We start from the raw sequence: 18,711 nt of genomic DNA, 5'->3' as shown, positions 1-18,711 counted from the left end.
TGCATTCAACATGCGATAGCCTCTGAGAGGCCATCGCATGTTGAAATTATCGTATGTCGGGGCCATCGTAGGTCGAGGGGTCACTGTATTAGCTTCTGAAGTTTTCTGTCTAACTGCTCAATGATGATGTCACGTCCCGGGAGCTGTGCATGATGGGAGAATATCCCCATAGGAACTGCCCGGGACGTGAGTCATCAGAGAGCAGTTAGACAGAAAACAACAACCCAACTTCAGAAGCTAATAACTATTGGAAGGATTAAGATTTTTTAATAGAAGTAATTTACAAATCTGTTTAACTTTCCAGAGCCAGTTGATATATAAAAAAAAAGTTTTGGCCTGGAATACTCCTTTAATGTAGGGTACAGTCTCTTTAGAAATGACCGTACAAGTAAGAAAGTGGGAGGGGTTTGCTTATACGCAAAATCCTATCTTAGGCCCTTTCTGCTTTAGGACATTGGTAACAATGGAAACAAGGGGAGGTGGTAAGAACAAGAAATTACTGATAGGAGTTTGTTAAAAGACACCAAGTATAACAGAAGCAGAAGAAAACCTACTTATAGGACAAATAGATTACTTTAACCCCTTAAGGACACAGCCAATTTTATTCTTGCATTTTTTTTCCTCCTCGCCTTCTAAAAATCCTAACTTTTATATTTTCATCCACAGACTAGTACTCATACTAGTTTATTGCGCGACCAGTTGTCCTTTGTAATGACATCACTCATTTTACCATAAAATGTATGGTGCAACCAAAAAAATATTATTTGTGTGGGGAAATTGAAAAAAAAAAAAGCAATTTTGCAAATTTTTGAAGGTTTCATCTTCATGCTGTACACCTTTCGGTAAAAATTACATGTTTTCTTCATTCGGTGGGTCAATATGAATAAAATGATACCCATGGCTTCTCTATTATTGTATCGCTTAAAAAAATAAAAAAAATAAATAAAAAAAACTTTTAAACCAAAATGAGTATGTTTATAATCCCTCTATTTTGATGACCAATACATTTCTAATTTTTCCGTATACACGGGTGTATGAGGGCCCATTTTTTGTGGCGTGATCTATTGTTTTTATCCATACTACATTTGCGTATATGAAACTTTTAAATTGATTTTTATAAATTTTTTATAGTAATAATAAACTGTGACAAAAAAGCAGCAACTTTGGACATTTTTTTTTAACGTTTACGCTGTTCACCGTACGGAATCATTAACATTATATTTTTGATAGTTTGGACACTTACCCACGCGATACCAAATATGTTTATAAAAAAAATGTTTATGCTTTTTGGGGGGGGGGGGTAAAATGGGAAAAAGGGACGATTTACATTTTTATTGGGGGAGAGGATTTAATTTTTTTTTTCACACTTTTTATTTTATTTGTTTACTATTTTATTTATTTACTATTTAGTGCAATCAATTAATTCATTTAATTGCCAATACTGTTCAGTGCTATGCATAGGGCATAGCACTGATCAGTGTTATCGGCGATCTGCTCTGGTCTGCTCGATCTCAAACCAGAGCAGAAGACCCCAGGAAACGGACTGGTGAGGGGACCTTCGTTCGCCATATTAGATGATCGGATGGCGGCGGGTGATCCGATCATCCAATGTAACGGCGGCATTGCCGCAAATTCCGTGATATGTATTGATCACATCATCTGAGGGGTTAATGGCGGATATCAGCACGAGCGCTGATGTCTGCCACTTATGGTAGCATGAAAGTGATGACAGGTTTCCTTTAAATAGTCTAAATTAGCTAATGAAAGACTTAAAGGGGTATTGCAGGAAAAAAAAACTTAGTTTTATATATCAACTGGCTCAAGAAAGTTAAACAGATTTGTAAATTACTTCTATTAAAAAATCTTAATCCTTCCAGTACTTATCAGCTGCTGAAGTTGAGTTGTTCTTTTCTGTCTAACTGCTCTCTGATGACACCTGCCTTGGGAGCTGTCCAGAGTAGGAGCAAATCCCCATAGCAAACCTCTTATGCTCCTGACAGTTCCTGAGTAGTGTTGGGTGCGAATATTTGGATTCAAATTTTTATCACGAATATCGCAAATTCATGAACATTGCGAATATATTCGCTATATATTCGAAATTAAGAATATTCCCTTTTTTCCGCATATTCGCATATGTGAATACTCACATATTCCTTCTTTTCACTTGTGGGCCAATTAGAATTATGCAAATACACATGGCAAAGGTTATCAACAACATCCCTAGCAACCAATAGTAAAGTTGCCCACCCCCTCACTGTTTTCTTCCTCGAATACGCGAATATGCGAATATAATGAATGCGCGAAATTCGCGACTATAGGACGAATATTCATCTATATATTTGCAAAATATCACAAATTCGAATATGGCCAATGTCGCTCATCACTATTTCTGAGACACACAGAGGTGTCAGCAGAGAGCACTGTTGTCAGACAGAAAATAACAACCCAACTTCAGCAGCTGATAACTATTGGAAGGATTAATATTTTGTAATAGTAGTAATTTACAAATCTGTTTAACTTTCTGGTTGATCTAAAAAAAAAGTTTTTTCCTGGAATACCCCTTTAAAGGGGTACTCCGGTGCTTAGACATCTTGGGATAAGATGCCTGATAGCGGGAGTCCCGCCGCTGGGGACGCCCGTGATCTTGCACGCGGCACCCCGTTTGTAATCAGTCCCCGGAGCGTGTCAGCTCCGGGTCTGATTACCGGCGACTACAGGGCGGGCGGCGTGTGACGTCACGCCTCTGCCCCCATGTGACGTCACGCTCCGCCCCTCAATGCAAGCCTACGGGAGGGGGCGTGATAGCTGTCACGCCCCCTCCCATAGACTTGCATTGAGGGGCGGAGCGTGACATCACACGGGGGTGGAGGCGTGACGTCACACGCCGCCCGCCCTGTAGTCGCCGGTAATCAGACCCGGAGCGGACACGCTCCGGGGACTGATTACAAACGGGGTGCCGCGTGCAAGATCACGGGCATCCCCAGCGGCAGGACTCCCGCGATCAGGCATCTTATCCCCTATCCTTTGGATAGGGGATAAGATGTCTAAGCACTGGAGTACCCCTTTAGGTGTAGAAATAAATATGCAGGTTCCTTTGAAGGGGTAAGGAAATTTTTTTTTTAAATCAACTGGTGCCAGAAAGTTATACAGATTTGTAAATTATTTCTATTTAAAAATCTTAATCCTTTCGGTACTTATCAGCTGCTGTATGCTCCTGAGTAAGTTGTATAGTCCTTTTCTGTCTGACCACAGTGCTCTCTGCTGACAACTCTCTCCATGTCAGAAGATTTGCTATCCGAATTTGCTTCTATTCTGGACAGTTCCTGACATGGACAGAGGTGTCAGCAGAGGGCATTGTGGTTAGACTGGAAAGAACTGCATAACTTCCTCTGAAGCATACAGCAGCTGATAAGTGCTGGAAGGCTTCAGATTTTTTCATAGAAGTATTTACAAATCTGTTTAACTTTCTGGCACCAGTTGATTTGAAAATGCGTTTTCCATTGGAGTACCCCTTTAAGAGAAACTCCTAAAACAATGATAAACTAACAATTTTTCAGTTGTTAAAGGCTTCTGTAATTTAGTTTATTTTAATTACTGTGTGTTTTTCCAATCCAAAGCACCATCCACTGCTAATTTCCAGGTTACAGGTCTGCAGGAGATATTGCAGGACACAGCATGGAGCCTTTCCTGTAGTCTGTAAAGCCCAATTAAACAAGAGTCGTCATTTTGTTATTTTCTTTTTGCTGTTACAATAGAACAAAGGTTTCTTCATGTTTACAGACGCAGAACAAATCCAGAATACACAATACGGCAGGGTCTATTAAAGGTTTATTCTACTGAAAGGATGAAAGTTTAGATTTTACTGCATGGGTTCAGCGGAAAGTCACTCGACTGCTGTTATGTAAAAAGAAGCTTGAAAATACAGTATGTTACGGTTTTGAGGTGCTCCCAGTTTTTGTTTAACCACTTCCAGACTGGGAACATCACCTCGCTTTTTTTTCATGAATTTTTTTTGCACCTTTTTTCCATGATACATTTTTATTTTAGTACATATTTTGTTCCATCGGGGAAAATGTAAAAAATAAAACATTATATATATATATATATATGTACACATACAGTACAGCCCAAAAATTTGGACACATCTTCTCATTCAGAGTTTACTTTATTCTCATGACTATGAAAATTGTAGATTCACATTGAGGGCGTCAAAACTATGAATTAACACATGTGGAATTATATACATAACAAAAAAGTGTAAAACAACTGAAATTATGTCACATTCTAGGTTCTTCAAAGTAGCCACCTTTTGCTTTGATTACTGCTTTGCACACTATTGGCATTCTCTTGTTGAGATTCAAGAGGTAGTCACCTGAAATGGTTTTCACTTCACAGGTGTGCTGGTGTGGAGGAGGAGGTGTGATGGTGTGGGGGTGCTTTGCTGGTGACACTGTTGGGGATTTATTCAAAATTGAAGGCATACTGAACCAGCATGGCTACCACAGCATCTTGGAGCGGCTGCTATTCCATCCGGTTTGCGTTTAGTTGGACCATCATTTATTTTTCAACAGGACAATGACCCCAAACACACCTCCAGGCTGTGTAAGGGCTATTTGACCAAGAAGGAGAGTGATGGGGTGCTGTGCCAGATGACCTGACCTCCACAGTCACCGGACCTGAACCCAATCGAGATGGTTTGGGGTGAAGCAGAGTGAAGGCAAAAGGGCCAACATGTGCTAAGCATCTCTGGGAACTCCTTCAAGACTGTTGGAAGACCATTTCAGGTGACTACCTCTTGAAGCTCATCAAGAGAATGCCAAGAATGTGCAAAGCAGTAATCAAAGCAAAAGGTGGCTAGAACCTAGAATATGACATATTTTCACACTTTTTTGTTATCTATATAATTCCACATGTGTTAATTCATAGTTTTGAAGCCTTCAGTGTGAATCTACAATTTTCATAGTCATGAAAATAAAGAAAACTCTGAATGAGAAGGTGTGTCCAAACTTTAGGTCTGTACTGTGTATATATATATATATATATATATATATACACACATATATATATATACACATATATATATATATACACACACACACACACACAGGTGTGTGTGTGTTTTTTTTTAATTACTACTGTTATTATTATAATTTTTTACAATAATGTTTTTCTTATATATAGTTGGCTGGGCTAGGGGTGTTGTTTGGGCTATTTGTTTTTTTTTTTTTTTGTGAATAGTTTTTTATTGATAAAACTTTTTCAAGGTTACAACAAATAAACACCGGACTGTCGACACATGGGCAGAGTATACAATGTCATATAGGGAAACATGTCATCCTACGCACAAGAGAAGGACACGTTATGGCAGGTATAGTAAAGCACATGGTTCAATACAATCCTAAAACAAGGACACAGAGGTCCAACATTAGAAACAGGAATCAAACAACAAAACACTGTGGTTATTATGCTGTGAGAAACAATTGGGTAGTCACCATGTCTAGACATCAGTAAAAGTTGATCACGTTAAGTACACACTACAATTATTGATAATGAACCCCTATGGAGCCGAGGTCTACAGATAGAAATACTAGTGAAGCTGGTGGATGGGCCATATATGGGCTATATTGGATGGCCAATACAAAGAAAACTTGATAGTCACAAGCTTATAGGTTATGCTAATTCTGTACAATGTGGGGACAAAGACAAGTTATGCCAACGTTGAGTGAAGAAAGGCAATCTACCCGCTCCTTCCGCTATGATTCTTTCATACGTGTATGTAAGCTGTATTTTATTAAGTAAAATTTCTATAGTAGGAACGGTATTGGATCTCCAATGGCTCACAACAGCTATTTTGGCTAGAATACATATAATGGTAGATGTTGTAATTCTAGAAATTCTAGAAAATTCTAGAAAAATTCTAGAAAAAGAAAGACAGATTGGGGAGACCAAGGAACGTCACTGCCAAAAAGTCCTTGGAATAGTTGCAAACATGCCGACCAAAAAGGCTGCAACTGGGGACAAAACCAAAGAATATGTGCTAGGATACCCTTAAAACCGTATCCCCTCCTACTACGGTCTGAGACATCACCATATATGTAATTTAGGCGGTCCGGTGTATAGTACCACCAAAGGAATTTTGAAGGCCGATTCCATATGAGTAGAGCATTGAAGAGCCTTATGGATATACTTGAAAGCCCTCTGCCAATCCTCCAGAGATGGCGTGATTCCCAGGTCCCTCTCCCATAATCATAAGGGATAGGATTTGGAGAAAACGTCAGTGTGTAATAAAGTACGATAAAATGGTTTGAGACCTTGGGTTGAAGAGGGTGAGAACCTGAGGGCCGAGCAATCCAGAGGGGTCGTTGAGGGCCGCAATGTGCTTAAGAGGTGGCGGATTTGTAGAAATTTAAAAAAATAATGCTTAGAGATTGGGTTTGCGGACATGAGGCTAGAAAAGGAGACTATGGAGAAACCCTCATATAGGTGGCGAACATGAGTAATACCCCTAGAGATCCATACATTTAAGTCCATGTTAGGAATGCAACCTTGTAAAAAAGTCAAAGGTAAGTCGCGGAGATTAGGCCTACAGGTGTTAGATGAATGCAAGATGTAGGAAACCCATGCTGTGTAGGATGCTTTTACCAATGGGTTGGAAAAAGAAGGTGGAGGTATGTTCCAGTAAGGAAAAAATAACAGGTCGCTAACACAATAGGGTCGTACAGAATTGTTCTCTATGTCCACCCACGGGAGGGCCGTACATCCTCGCTGCCAATGCCGCATCATCGCAACCAGGGTAGCCGTGTAATAGTGTTTCAAGTTAGGAGAACCCAGACCCCCCAACAATTTAGGTTTCCGGAGAATGGATGCAGAAAGTCTTGACCATCTACCCGCCCAAATGTAAGAAGTAAGAATTTTTTGAGCAGATATGAAAAAAGTGGAGGGTAAAGCTATAGGGAGGGCGCGAAACAGGTACAAGAAGAGGGGGAGAAGGAACATTTTAAATGCTGCAATCCTACCGAACTAAGAAACTTCTGATTTAGCTAATCGATCAGCAGAAGCCCTAACCTTCTAATTTTCAGAGTATAGCGTATTATAAGGGTAGGATAGTTGAATAGATGTGGGGTGCCAGTCAAATGTGTAGTTAGTGCGAAGAAATGTTAGATGCTCAATAGGTAAATTGTTAGATAGGGCTTGTGTTTTATTAGTGTTTAGTAAGTAATATGAGATAGTGCCGAACTTAGATATTAAGTCCATCACCGCTGGCACAGAGGCAAGTGGGTCAGTTAGTGTTAGGATCACGTCGTCAGCGTATAAAGAGCTGACATGCTTACTGCCACCTATTTTTATCCCTGAGATAGTTGCCTCTTGCCTAATAGCTTGAGCGAGCGGTTCCATAGACAAAATATATAGAAGTGGTGACAAGGGACAACCCTGTCGGGATTCGTTTGTAATCTTAAAAGTGTCAGATAGGGAGCCATTTGCAAGCACCCTGGCAGTGGGACAGGAGTACAGAGAGGCTATTGCCGAAACTACCGAACCAGCAAAACCCATTCTGGATAAAACCGAAAAAGCATAAGACCACCGAAGGCGGTCAAACGCCTTCTCGGCATCGAGCGCTAATACAAGTGCTGGCGTGGCAGAGTGCTCTAGATGTGTGAAGATGTTGACCAGGCGCCTGGTGTTGTCTGAGGCTTGCCGGCCAGCCACAAACCCCGCTTGGTTAGCTGATATAAGATATGGCAATACTTTAGTGATACGTGTAGCTATAATTTTAGCATATATTTTTACATCCTGGTTGAGGAGTGATATGGGGCGGAAATTTTGGGGGCGATCAGGAGTCTTGCCTGGCTTGGGCAGTGTTGTGATAGTGGCTTGCAAATTTTCCTCGGGAAGATGACCAGATAACATTGCAGCATTACAGAATTTAGTTAGATGGGGATATAACAGGGTGTGAAACTTTTTATAATAAGCATAAATATAGCCATCGGGGCCGGGAGCTTTTTCAGATGGGAGGGATTTGATGGGAGCAAGAACTTCATCCACTGTGATCTCTGCGTTTAATGCAGCTAGTTGAGGGGCAGTAAGTGAAGGGAGGCGGAGCGAGTCTAAGAAACTGGTAGTCATAGAAGGTATGTCTGAAGAATTTTGAATAGAGTCCTTAAGATTGTAAAGTTTTGTATAGTAGGAAAGAAAGCCATTAGCGATCTGTGACGGGGGGTATTAGTATCTGTATGGATAAGAAATGGGATGCAGGATTTTGCTTGTCGCTGTTTGAGTCTGCGGGCCAGCAGCTTGCCAGCCTTGTCGTTTTGAGAGTAGTATGTAGCACGTAACTTTCGGTACAATTTTTCATATGTGGACAATAAAAGGCAGCGGAGGTCCCGACGCAATGAGGCAATCTCTGTCGCTAACACCGCAGAGGGGGCAAGTTTATTTGCTTGGTCCGCGGTTTGCAAACTTTGCAAAATATCATGAAATTTTTGATCGCATTGCTTTTTTGATAAGAGATCCATATTTTATACAAAAACCGCGATTGACAGCTTTGTGGCAACTCCACACAGTGACAGGGTTTGAGACGGAGGTAGAATTTAGGGAAAAATATTCCTCAATGTCTTTGTATAAACACCCTGCATATTTGGGATGTGACCAAATAAAAGGATTACACCTCTTTATATAGGTCTGTGGGGATGATATCTTGTCAGAAAGTGTTAGCGTGATAGCTGCATGATCTGTCCAAGAGATAGTGTTAATAGTAGAAGTGAGTAAAGTTGTAAGGAGGGATTTGTCAACTAGAAATAGGTCAATATGAGAATATGAATTATGGACTGTGGATAAAAAAGTGTAATCTCTTTTAGTGTTGTGGTGTATTCTCCAAATGTCATATAGTTCTTCTTTGTAAAGGAAAGAGGAAAGAGTGGTAGAGACAGAGTGGGAGAGGGAGGTAGTATCTAGCGAAGAGTCAGGAATAGTGTTAAAGTCCCCGCAAAGCAAAAGAGACCCCCAAGGTGATTTACGTATTACTCTGAGAAATTTGTTGAGAAATCTGAGCTGACCCACATTTGGGGCATACACGGCCACTATGGTTAAAGGGGCAGCATTGATAGTACAGCAAAGGATGACATACCTTCCCTGTGGGTTCGAAACAGCCTCTTTCAAGGAAAATGCAACGGTGTTCTTAACGGCAATCGCGACCCCTCTGGATTTCTTACTGTAGTGGGAATGAAAAACATGCGGAAATAAGGGGTGAGTAAGACGGAAGGCATCCTGGGAAAGCAAATGAGTTTCTTGCAAGCATAACACTTCACTTTTAAGAGATCTGGCTTCCTTCCATAAATAAGCCCTTTTATGAGGAGCATTAAGCCCACTCACGTTCAAGCTATCTATGTTAATTACTATCTTAAGTAGACATAAGTAGGAGCTTGAAAAATTGCTATTATATGTAATTTACAGTGGCAAAGCACACCTCCCAGCCAGCGTGTGCCTGCCTGCCTAAGGTAGAGTATACACCATGGACTACTGAATTCGGTGTTTCTGAGGAGACAAACAACAAAGAAACATAACAGCACAAACACAAACAGCACAAACAAACAGAAAACAACTAAGAAATCTTTATGGAACCTCTGCCAGACACAGGTCCACTTTGGGTGAGAGTCAAAAGTCCACACTGAAGCCGTGGGTCATGGGCAACACGCCAGAGTCTGCCAACTAAGAAAGAGCAATTAGTAAACACCATAGTTCTCAAGCTACATCCCAGTCTCTCGAGACAGTGGTCGCTCTCTTGGTAGAGCGGGTGGTATTTGTGGCAGCTGGAGAGAGATTCCACTGTGCTAGAAGAAATTCACCTTCAGCTAGGTTCTTGACGGAGTGAACAGTCCCATCCTTTCTAATGAGCAGACGGGTCGGAAAACCCCAGCGATAGGGCACATTCGCAGACCTCAGGGCAGAGGTGATGGGAAGAAGGGTACGTCTGGCTTGTAACGTGGCAGCAGATAAATCCACATAGAGAGAAATATTGTGGTAAGGGGCCGGCAGGCTATTATTTTTCCGAGCATTGTCCATCAGCTGTTCTTTAACATGGAAAAAGTGGACACAGGCTAATATGTCTCTGGGGACCGTTTCATCCAAATGGCGTGGGCGGGGAACCCTGTGGGCTCTATCAACTATCAGTTCCTGAGATGAACAGTCAGGCAAGACAGTTTTTAGGAGCGTGCACACATAGGATGGGATGTCAGTAGGGGCCACCTTCTCAGGAACACCCCATAATTTTATGTTATTATGGCGGCTGTGGTCCTCCACGTCTGCCACTTTAGCCTTTAGAGCTGATATTTCATCCTCAGCCTCATAATGCATATCTATGAGGGAATTATGTGATTCTGCAAATTCTCCCAACTTATCTTCTAGATGATCCACTCTGCCTCCTAAAGATTGAAGGTCTGCTTGTACAGGATGTATTCATTTATTAATGTCCTGCACAAACATAGTATGGAGCAACACCAGCATGTTGCGCATGGCAGTGTCTGTGAGGGAGGCATTGAGTACAGGAATGTCCGCTAGGGGGTCAAAGCCACACACGGTACCTGATAATGGAGTGCCGTCTCCCATCAGTGCCGGCGACTTGGTAGTTGGCAGCTTAGAGACCCCAGGCTCTGCAGCTGGGGACAAGCTCGTCAGGGAGGAAGTGCGGTGTCTCGGAGAGGTGCTGCAGCCGCGGCGCTCCAGGTGACCGCACTGCCCCGGGGAAGCGTCTGAGTCAGGCCGGTCACAGAGCCGCAGAGTATCCGGGGGGCCCACAGCCATGTGGACCGTCGGGTCTGAAAATGAATGTCTCTGCCTTGGTGACAGCGAGGCAGAGCCGTGGCGGTCAGGGAAGCAGGGAGCCCCGTCCTGGAGGACAGCGCGTCGGTCTTCGGCGCCATCTTATGAAGTGCGGCCTCTCGGGGAGAAGGCAAATTTTGCCAGAGAGCGATGGTGGAGCGGCTTTTTCTTGCGGGCCGGCATTGCGGAGGGTGTCCTGGGATAGCAAGAGGTAAGTTCGGGTATCTGAGAGAGGTGGTTAGCGGGTAATATCGTCGCTTTAGCAGGTCTGGGCACGGAGCTCCGTTAGAGTGCGACCATGCACCACAGCAGCCAGGCCACGCCCCCGTTTTTGGTTAGTTTTTTTCTATAAATACACACTTTGTGTTTTACAATTTTGTGCCCCCATAAGGTCATAAAAGACCTTTAGGGTTTACTCACACATTCAGTATTCTGAGCAGGATTATCTGCTGCAGACTTCAATGTAAACTAAATGACTGAACACAGCTTCAAATCCTGCGCATCAAATCTGTGCAGAATACTGTACGTGTAAATTAAGGGGCATTTTTATGGTAAATTAATATTTTTTTGTTGCTGATTTCACCTGTAAGGTCTCTTACACACAGTGGAATATCCGAGGGGAATCTGAAAGAAAAATTCCACTGCAGCAGATTCCAATTATTTTCACACAACAAAAAATCTCATTTCAGCCTCTGCAGAAAGAATTACTGTGTCTATGAAGACAGAGCATTTCCGAGCGGCCCTAAAGCTGGCATGTTCTGCTGGCATCCGTTTGCAGCCTGCGGAATGTTTGCCTGGAAATTATTACGGGCAGACATTCCGCAGTTTCAATATACCCTAAGTGGAGTTGACATAGTAGTCCCAGTTATAGGGGAAATAGAGCCACTTAAAAGACTCAGATCAGCTTTGCAGACAAAGTTAAGACCCAGCAGCCCCTGAAAATACCCATCATCAGCACGATCACCTGGCTAGGTGGCAAAGAGCGGTATGGTAGATGGCAGGAAGCAGTATTATGCAACTTTTTAAAAAGGCGCACATAATAAGTTTATGACCACTGCACAAACCAATTCAAAAAAGTTAACTTCTGTAGAACACCTTACAAATTACTTTAATTTAAAAGGCATGCACTTCTGACTTAAAAAAAATTGCTGCACCAATCAACTGGGCCAAATATAGGCAAAAAAAAAAAAAAACTTCCAAGCATAATGATGAACTAGGACATTAAATATTAGAACACCCATAAAATATACACCCCATGGGGGAGATTTATCAAAACTTGTGCAGAGGAAGAGTGGTGCAGTTGCCCATAGCAGCCAATCAGATTGCTTCTTTCATTTTCCACAGGCCTCTTTAGAGGCCTGTGGAAAATGAAAGAAGCAATCTGATTGGTTGCTATGGGCAACTGCACCACTCTTCCTCTGCACAGGTTTTGATAAATCTCCCCCCATGTTTTTTAACATAAAACAAAACAATGGTCCAAGTTTGGTTGTGTGAAACTTCAGGGGTTTAGTCAAGATTTTCATATGTTTGCTTGTTGTACAAAAGAAAAGTATAATGGAAAGATTTACACTATCGTGTTTTAATATACACCTGCACTAAGTATAAATGGCAAAACAATAGTTGTGGTTGCACAACAGAATGCCACACCACCGTTATTGGCAAGTTGGCTTTATTCAAGAGACTAAAATGTGGCCTTAGGGGGAGATTTATGAAAACCTGTGTAGAGGAAAAAATGATCAATTGCCCATAGCAACCAATCAGATTGCTTCATTTTTTCCACAGGCCTTGTTAAGAATGAAATAAGCAATATGATTGGTTGCTATAGCCAACTGGTCAACCTTTTCTCTACACTGGTTTTGATAAATGCCCCACTTAGTCTTTAAAAAAATATAGAACAGACAAAAAAAAAAGAGAATACAGACATCAGCCTTCCTTCATAATGTAATATTTTATTGATCCATATATCTCTATACTCCTTTTTGTGTAGTTGATTGGATGGGTAAGAAATAACCAATTAGGACTGATGTTTGAAAGTGACAAATTGTGCTGTTCCTATTTTGTCATTCTTATTTCATATCTTTAGCACGCATGCCTCAAAGTCTGAAGGAAGCCATGGTGCCCCTCATTGGCACTAAGAAATGCAATAGTTCCTGCATATATGATGGAGACATTACTTCAAGAATGCTTTGTGCTGGGTACCTGGATGGAAAAGTTGATGCTTGTCAGGTAAGGAAATATTACTGATGAGGTGGTGAGGAGAGATGAGAGAAGGTTGGCTGACCTTCGGCATGATGTTCAGCCAATGTTTAACACTGTCTAAGATCCCTGTATAACACTGACAGGTCACCTAGGAGTATATCCAAGAAGTATTGAGCTGTTTTTACATTAAAGGAGATGTGTAATACTTGTAAGCGAACAGGGTGGCAGGGAATCCTCATAAAGTGTACATCATCCGGCTCTGCTCCCACTCAGTTCTTGGACTCTGCCGGCAGCTTATCGCTCATACAGGCAGCCTACGGAGGAGCATGTGACGATACAAGTCACCGTGCCTCCTCCATAGCAGTACACTGTGCTCAAGCAAGGAGGGCAGGTGCCGTGGAGGAGCCATCATGACGTGTATCATCACATGCCCCTCTATAGGCCGCCAGGTATGGACAATACACTGCAGGCAGAGAAGAAGAACTTGACGATAAGAAAACTGTAAAAAGTTATCCTATAGCAATGATTTAAAAAAAATAAAAATAAAACGTTGGCAACCCCTTTAATGACCGTTATGGCAACATGTATGGTAATGAGTAAGTGGATGGTACTCAGTGTTACCAGCTTGTTTAATAACACATTGCACTAGTGGATTTTTTATGCTTTTAAAAATAAAATAAAAAGTTTAAAAAGTATCCCTTTTGGGGGCAGATGCCTGCCGGTGTTTATAGAACACAAAAAGGTTCAACAGGTTTTGAAACTGGAAAGTTAAGCAGTAAATTTTTAAGCCATCAAAATATCTTATTTTGAAAAAAGCAAAAAATGAGGGGGAAAATGACTAGTATATAAATAATGAACATAAATGTAAAAAATGTACCCATTCATATGTTATGTGGAAATATGTGAACTCCCAAATGCATACAAGAAAACTAAATGTATGGAGATGTTTGAATGGATATGGTTAAAACTACAGTTTTTATTAAATGAGTAGTACCATGTAGGAAAAGAAGTGACTGATTATGGGGGATTCCGACCACTGGTTGGCATAAAATTGGCACCAATCTTTAATGTGCAATAAATGTTTTTTTCCACTCCACTTCTGATCTTGTTCCTGTAGGGTGACAGCGGTGGGCCCTTGGTTTGTCAGACTGACTATACCTGGCGTCTGGTTGGAGTGGTGAGCTGGGGAACGGGATGTGCTGAGCCCAACCGCCCAGGTGTTTATACTAAGATTGGATCCTTTCTAGACTGGATACATAAGGTCATTGAGGTAATAATTTTCGGAAAGTCTTTAGCTTTTGTTAATGTGTCTATAGAATTACAAAATGGAAGAACCAACTGGAACACTATAACTCTCTCTTTTGCAGGACGACTAGACAGAGAACCAGAGGACACCAGATTTGGTGGTATCTGAACACATTTACATCCACCCTCACAATGATATACCAATGATGGCCAATCTATCCAGCTCATTGCAGTACATGATTTTGGTGACTATGAAGGACATTCCATATACTTCTCTTATTAAATACAGCCTGGTATGCGATGCAATAATCTGGGTGGATGTTTTAACAAGCCATTGATTTACTCAATTACATGTACAGTGCTCTAGGAAGTATAAGAGTCCATCCAAAAAATATCCTCTACTTGTCATATAACAAAAAGTGTCAGACTAACCATCAATGTTACTGCTGAACCCAAAGTCTTAAATACTCTGTTTATCAGATATGATACAGAATAGGACACTGTATTCTGCTTACATTTTAATAGAAAGAGCAATCTACTATTTCATTTTAGCTTTAATGCAATTCTGTAGTAAATTTATCTATAGACAGGGATTTTGTGTTTGCATTAAGCCATGTGCCTAGGGCGACAGCGTTTATGGGGCTGTACATGAATGAAAACAATTTTTTTTTTCCATCGCTGCTGTTTGTAGTTAAACTTTATCATACAATTCAGTAACTGAGAGGCGGACTGTTGCTAAGCATTGGCCAATAGAAACTCTGCTTCTACTTTGTACACAACACCCCAGGATGCAATGCAGCTCCTGTCATCTTACCTACATGCAGTACCCTCTGTGCCACTGTAGAAGCATGTTAGTATTTAGTAGGGGGCCTTGTTATAGACTATTTACAGCAATAATACACCTTGATATTTGTGTCATATGATCAGATCAGTTCTGCTAAATCGAGATGCGGTTAAAGATGTCTGTAATAAATAGGTTAATAAGCAAATACCACATGTTGGCGGCTATAATGGGGGAATATCATGAAGTGGTTACTAGAGGTAGACGATCCCTACACCTAAAGATGGCAGTACGCCCTGTTATCTCCAAGTTTCTTACGCTCTAGAAATGACATTCATAGATAAAGTGAATTCCATTTCCCATTCATTTCCATGATGATTTGTGTGGTGGATTTTCATGTAATTAGTATAATTGATTGATCCAGTAATTACTCTCAGTCATAAGCGGCTGTTTTTTGCTCTGTCTTATTGAAGTGATATAATAAATCTTATTTAAGTCGTTTTGACAGCTGTATCCTCGCTGGAGAGTTTTTTTTTTTTCAGAATAATGTTTTACAGCTGCTGAGAACAAATAGAAGCTCTGAAGCTGAAATACAAAAGTGATCTGTTTTCATACAGGCTAGAATCGGGGGACATCACTTACAAACAACATTTTGGTATCTTTATTTTGCTGGGTCTTTTATGTCCTTGCATTTCACAGTGTTCTCTTTTTGCTTTGAAGTTGTGGAAATTCTGCAGGTCCCCTGAGCTAAATGTTGGTCCATTATTACATTTTACACTGTTATTGTCATGTCTGGAAGGGAATAGTGTGGCCCTGCTCTCACCCAGAACCATTATCCCTACCTACTCACGTATCTGCCCTAAACCACGGATGCACAACTGGGCACCAGTACCTCCACTGGACTAAAGTGCAGGGTTGACATAAGTCAAAACAATACACAGATCTGTACAGAGGTCAGGATTTGAAAAGTTAATCTATAACAAACAGGAATCCAAGGTAGTTACAAATATCAGAAAGATATAATGGCAGGTATATATAATAGTGACTAGCAGGTTCAGGGTCAAAGCGAGGAGATATAGCAGCAAGTTAACCAGGAAAAAGGTAAGTGAAGAAATAACTTAAGTCAGGACACTATACAGATCAGGATACACTGGTTCTGGATTACATAAGACTAAACACAATTTAAAAATCATCAGGTATAGGGCAAAGTAAGAAGTAATGGATCAGGACGTATATTGTGGCAGAGTACAAAACAGGAACAGGTTTGAGTACAAGTCAAGAAACTATACAGATTAGGATACACAGGTTCTGGATTGCACAAGACTAAACACAGTCAGTCAAACACCACCAGGTATAGGGGCAAAGCAATGGATCAGGATCTAAACCTTGGTGGAGTACAAAACATACAGTAAACACATCTGAATAAAAGTCAGGACACAGGTCAAGGTTCAGATGCAAACTAGAAAGAATAAACCTGGCCATAAGTATAAACAGATCAAAAGACAAACAGGACTAGTCTAAAAGCCAAACAAACAGGTCAGAACTACAAAGCCATGGTTTAAACAAAGTAACAAGTCTGAACTAAAATCAACAGGACTAAAACACAGAGTTATATAGCAAGAGCGAGAGCCATAAAGCCGAGGAGGAATCAAATACCCCTCCTCAGCTGCTGATTGACCCAGGCCTGTAACTCCTTACTGACCAGGGCACAGAATGAAAAGCAATATAAGGAGACAGCCTGTTTCAACAAAGCCCTCTAAGCAATGCATATATATCCTATCAGTCTTGGCAGTAGATCCATGGCACTAGTTTCACTTCATTTATTGATAGAAAAAGGAAATCTTGAAAATGCTGAGAAATTGGTTCAAAAAACATGTTAAGCTATTATTTCCTATTTTCATACAATGATAAACCATTTACTGACATAAAACCTTGAAAATAAACTATTTAAGCGAGTTTTAAAATTGATGGTTCTTTCTCAGAATGTTATTAAGATGATCAATTTGATTCAGAATCAAATTCAATCCAGATTTAACAAATAAACCATATTTTAAATTCTTGATATTCACTTTGGGCATAACAATACAGGAGCAGGAACCCCTGTTTGTCTTTGGTCAGCCCCAACACATTCGTTCTGTGCTCAGCCCAGTAAGTGGTTACTGAATGGCCAATAGTGTAGGGAGCCGCAGCGACTCTGATTTGACAGCTAATTCAAATGAAGCTCAACAAATGTACAAGTGGTGATACATAGTGCATCACTGCTTACCTTTGGGCTGGTGTACTGTGCCTGCCCAGCAAAGTGTTGGGCTGACTAGAGGTAAGCGATGATGTATGCATTACCCATGTTCACAGAGCAGGGAGACATACAGTGCATGCCTCACTGTTCAGTACATACAGAAGGGACTCTGGTACACTAACCCAGAGATATCTTATCCAGTGATAAGAAATATATCCCCTATGCGCAGGCACCCTGACCCCGGCTGAGCTGCTGTCTGTGATGATTTAAACACAGCAGGTCAACTGGTCTAAACATACCTCCTCCATTCATCTCTATCGGAGAGGCGGAGACACAGCATTCATGTGCCTCCACCACTCCCATAGAGATGAATGGAGAGGGTATGTTTAGACCAGCTGACGTGTTGGGTACTTAAAGGGCTCTAGCAGCGCAAAGCTGAGGTCGAGCCAGGGCCCCGTACAGGAGATCGCAGGGGGGTCCCAGCAGGGGATACATTTCTTAGCACTGGACATCTTCTTTAAGCCTAAGATAACCTAAGCAAATGTCAGTATTAGATTGATAGAGATCTGACTCTTGGCACCCCCTCTGATCAGCTGTTTATAGGCTCTATGGTGTATACACTTTACATTAGAACCTAGATCTGGCAGAGACAAAAATGTCCTTATAGAAACCACTCACAGCTCAGCTTTCATTGTACCAGAGTGCATTGAAATATTAAAGTTGGAGTTGAGATTGGTTGCTATGGGGAAGTCAGACCTGGGCCACTGTACTTTTTATAAGCAGCAGTGCAATGAATTATAGCTTTGTCCCATATGAAGCCAAAAAAATACCATAGCAAAGGGTCCAGAGCAGGATAGGTTTGCTATGGGGATTTTCTCCTACTCTGGACAGTTCCTGAGACATACAGAGGTGTCAGCAGTGAGCACTGTTGTCAGACAGAAAAAACAACTCAACTTTAGCAGCTGATAAGTACTAGTAGGATTAAGATTTGTAAATAGAAGTAATTTACAAATCTAATATATAAGAAAAGAATGGAGGACGGCACTCACCCAAGATAGTAGCTTCAAAACAGTTCTTTATTGCATAAACACGGTGGCGGTGTCAGACAGGTGAATGGACAGGAACGCTGAGGGCCTCAGCGTGCAGGTAACAGCTGTGTCGTACTTTCGTACTTCGTCAGACCATCACGCCAACTGACGAGGTCCTGGTTAAATACCTGAGTGATCTCATCAGGCGGCGGGAACTACAAACTTGTAGTAACACTAAGACATATACAGTGCACTAGTGGGTTACAATAGATTAAAACCCAAAATTCCGCTGGCAAGTACCAAAGAGCAATTTATACAAATATACTTAGATCTAATTTGTCATTAAGACCTAGTTTTCCTTGAGCATCCGTACGCATAATCCAGCGCGCCTCCGTTTGGAGGAGATC

The 18,711-nt window shown here is 41.3% G+C and overlaps 1 protein-coding gene and 1 long non-coding RNA gene across 2 annotated transcripts in view; one reads left to right on the top strand and one right to left on the bottom strand.

Annotated features, from left to right (window-relative positions):
• Positions 1 to 14,581, top strand: part of TMPRSS5 (transmembrane serine protease 5) — a 163,447-nt gene extending 148,866 nt beyond the window's left edge. Inside the window, exons 11-13 of the mRNA XM_056542418.1 lie at positions 12,899 to 13,041; positions 14,132 to 14,284; positions 14,382 to 14,581. Of these exons, the coding sequence (XP_056398393.1) occupies positions 12,899 to 13,041; positions 14,132 to 14,284; positions 14,382 to 14,390 (305 nt within the window). The 3' untranslated portion in view covers positions 14,391 to 14,581. The remainder of the gene's footprint in view (positions 1 to 12,898; positions 13,042 to 14,131; positions 14,285 to 14,381) is intronic.
• LOC130293577 (uncharacterized) overlaps positions 1 to 18,711 on the bottom strand; it is a 57,467-nt gene that overhangs the window by 16,775 nt on the left and 21,981 nt on the right. The window lies entirely within an intron of this gene.

This window comes from Hyla sarda, chromosome 10 (genome assembly GCF_029499605.1).
Source record: "Hyla sarda isolate aHylSar1 chromosome 10, aHylSar1.hap1, whole genome shotgun sequence".
In the NCBI taxonomy this organism is placed as follows: Eukaryota; Metazoa; Chordata; class Amphibia; order Anura; family Hylidae; genus Hyla; species Hyla sarda.
The sequence above is the reverse complement of the archived record's forward strand: the minus strand, read 5'-3'. Positions and strand labels throughout refer to the sequence as shown.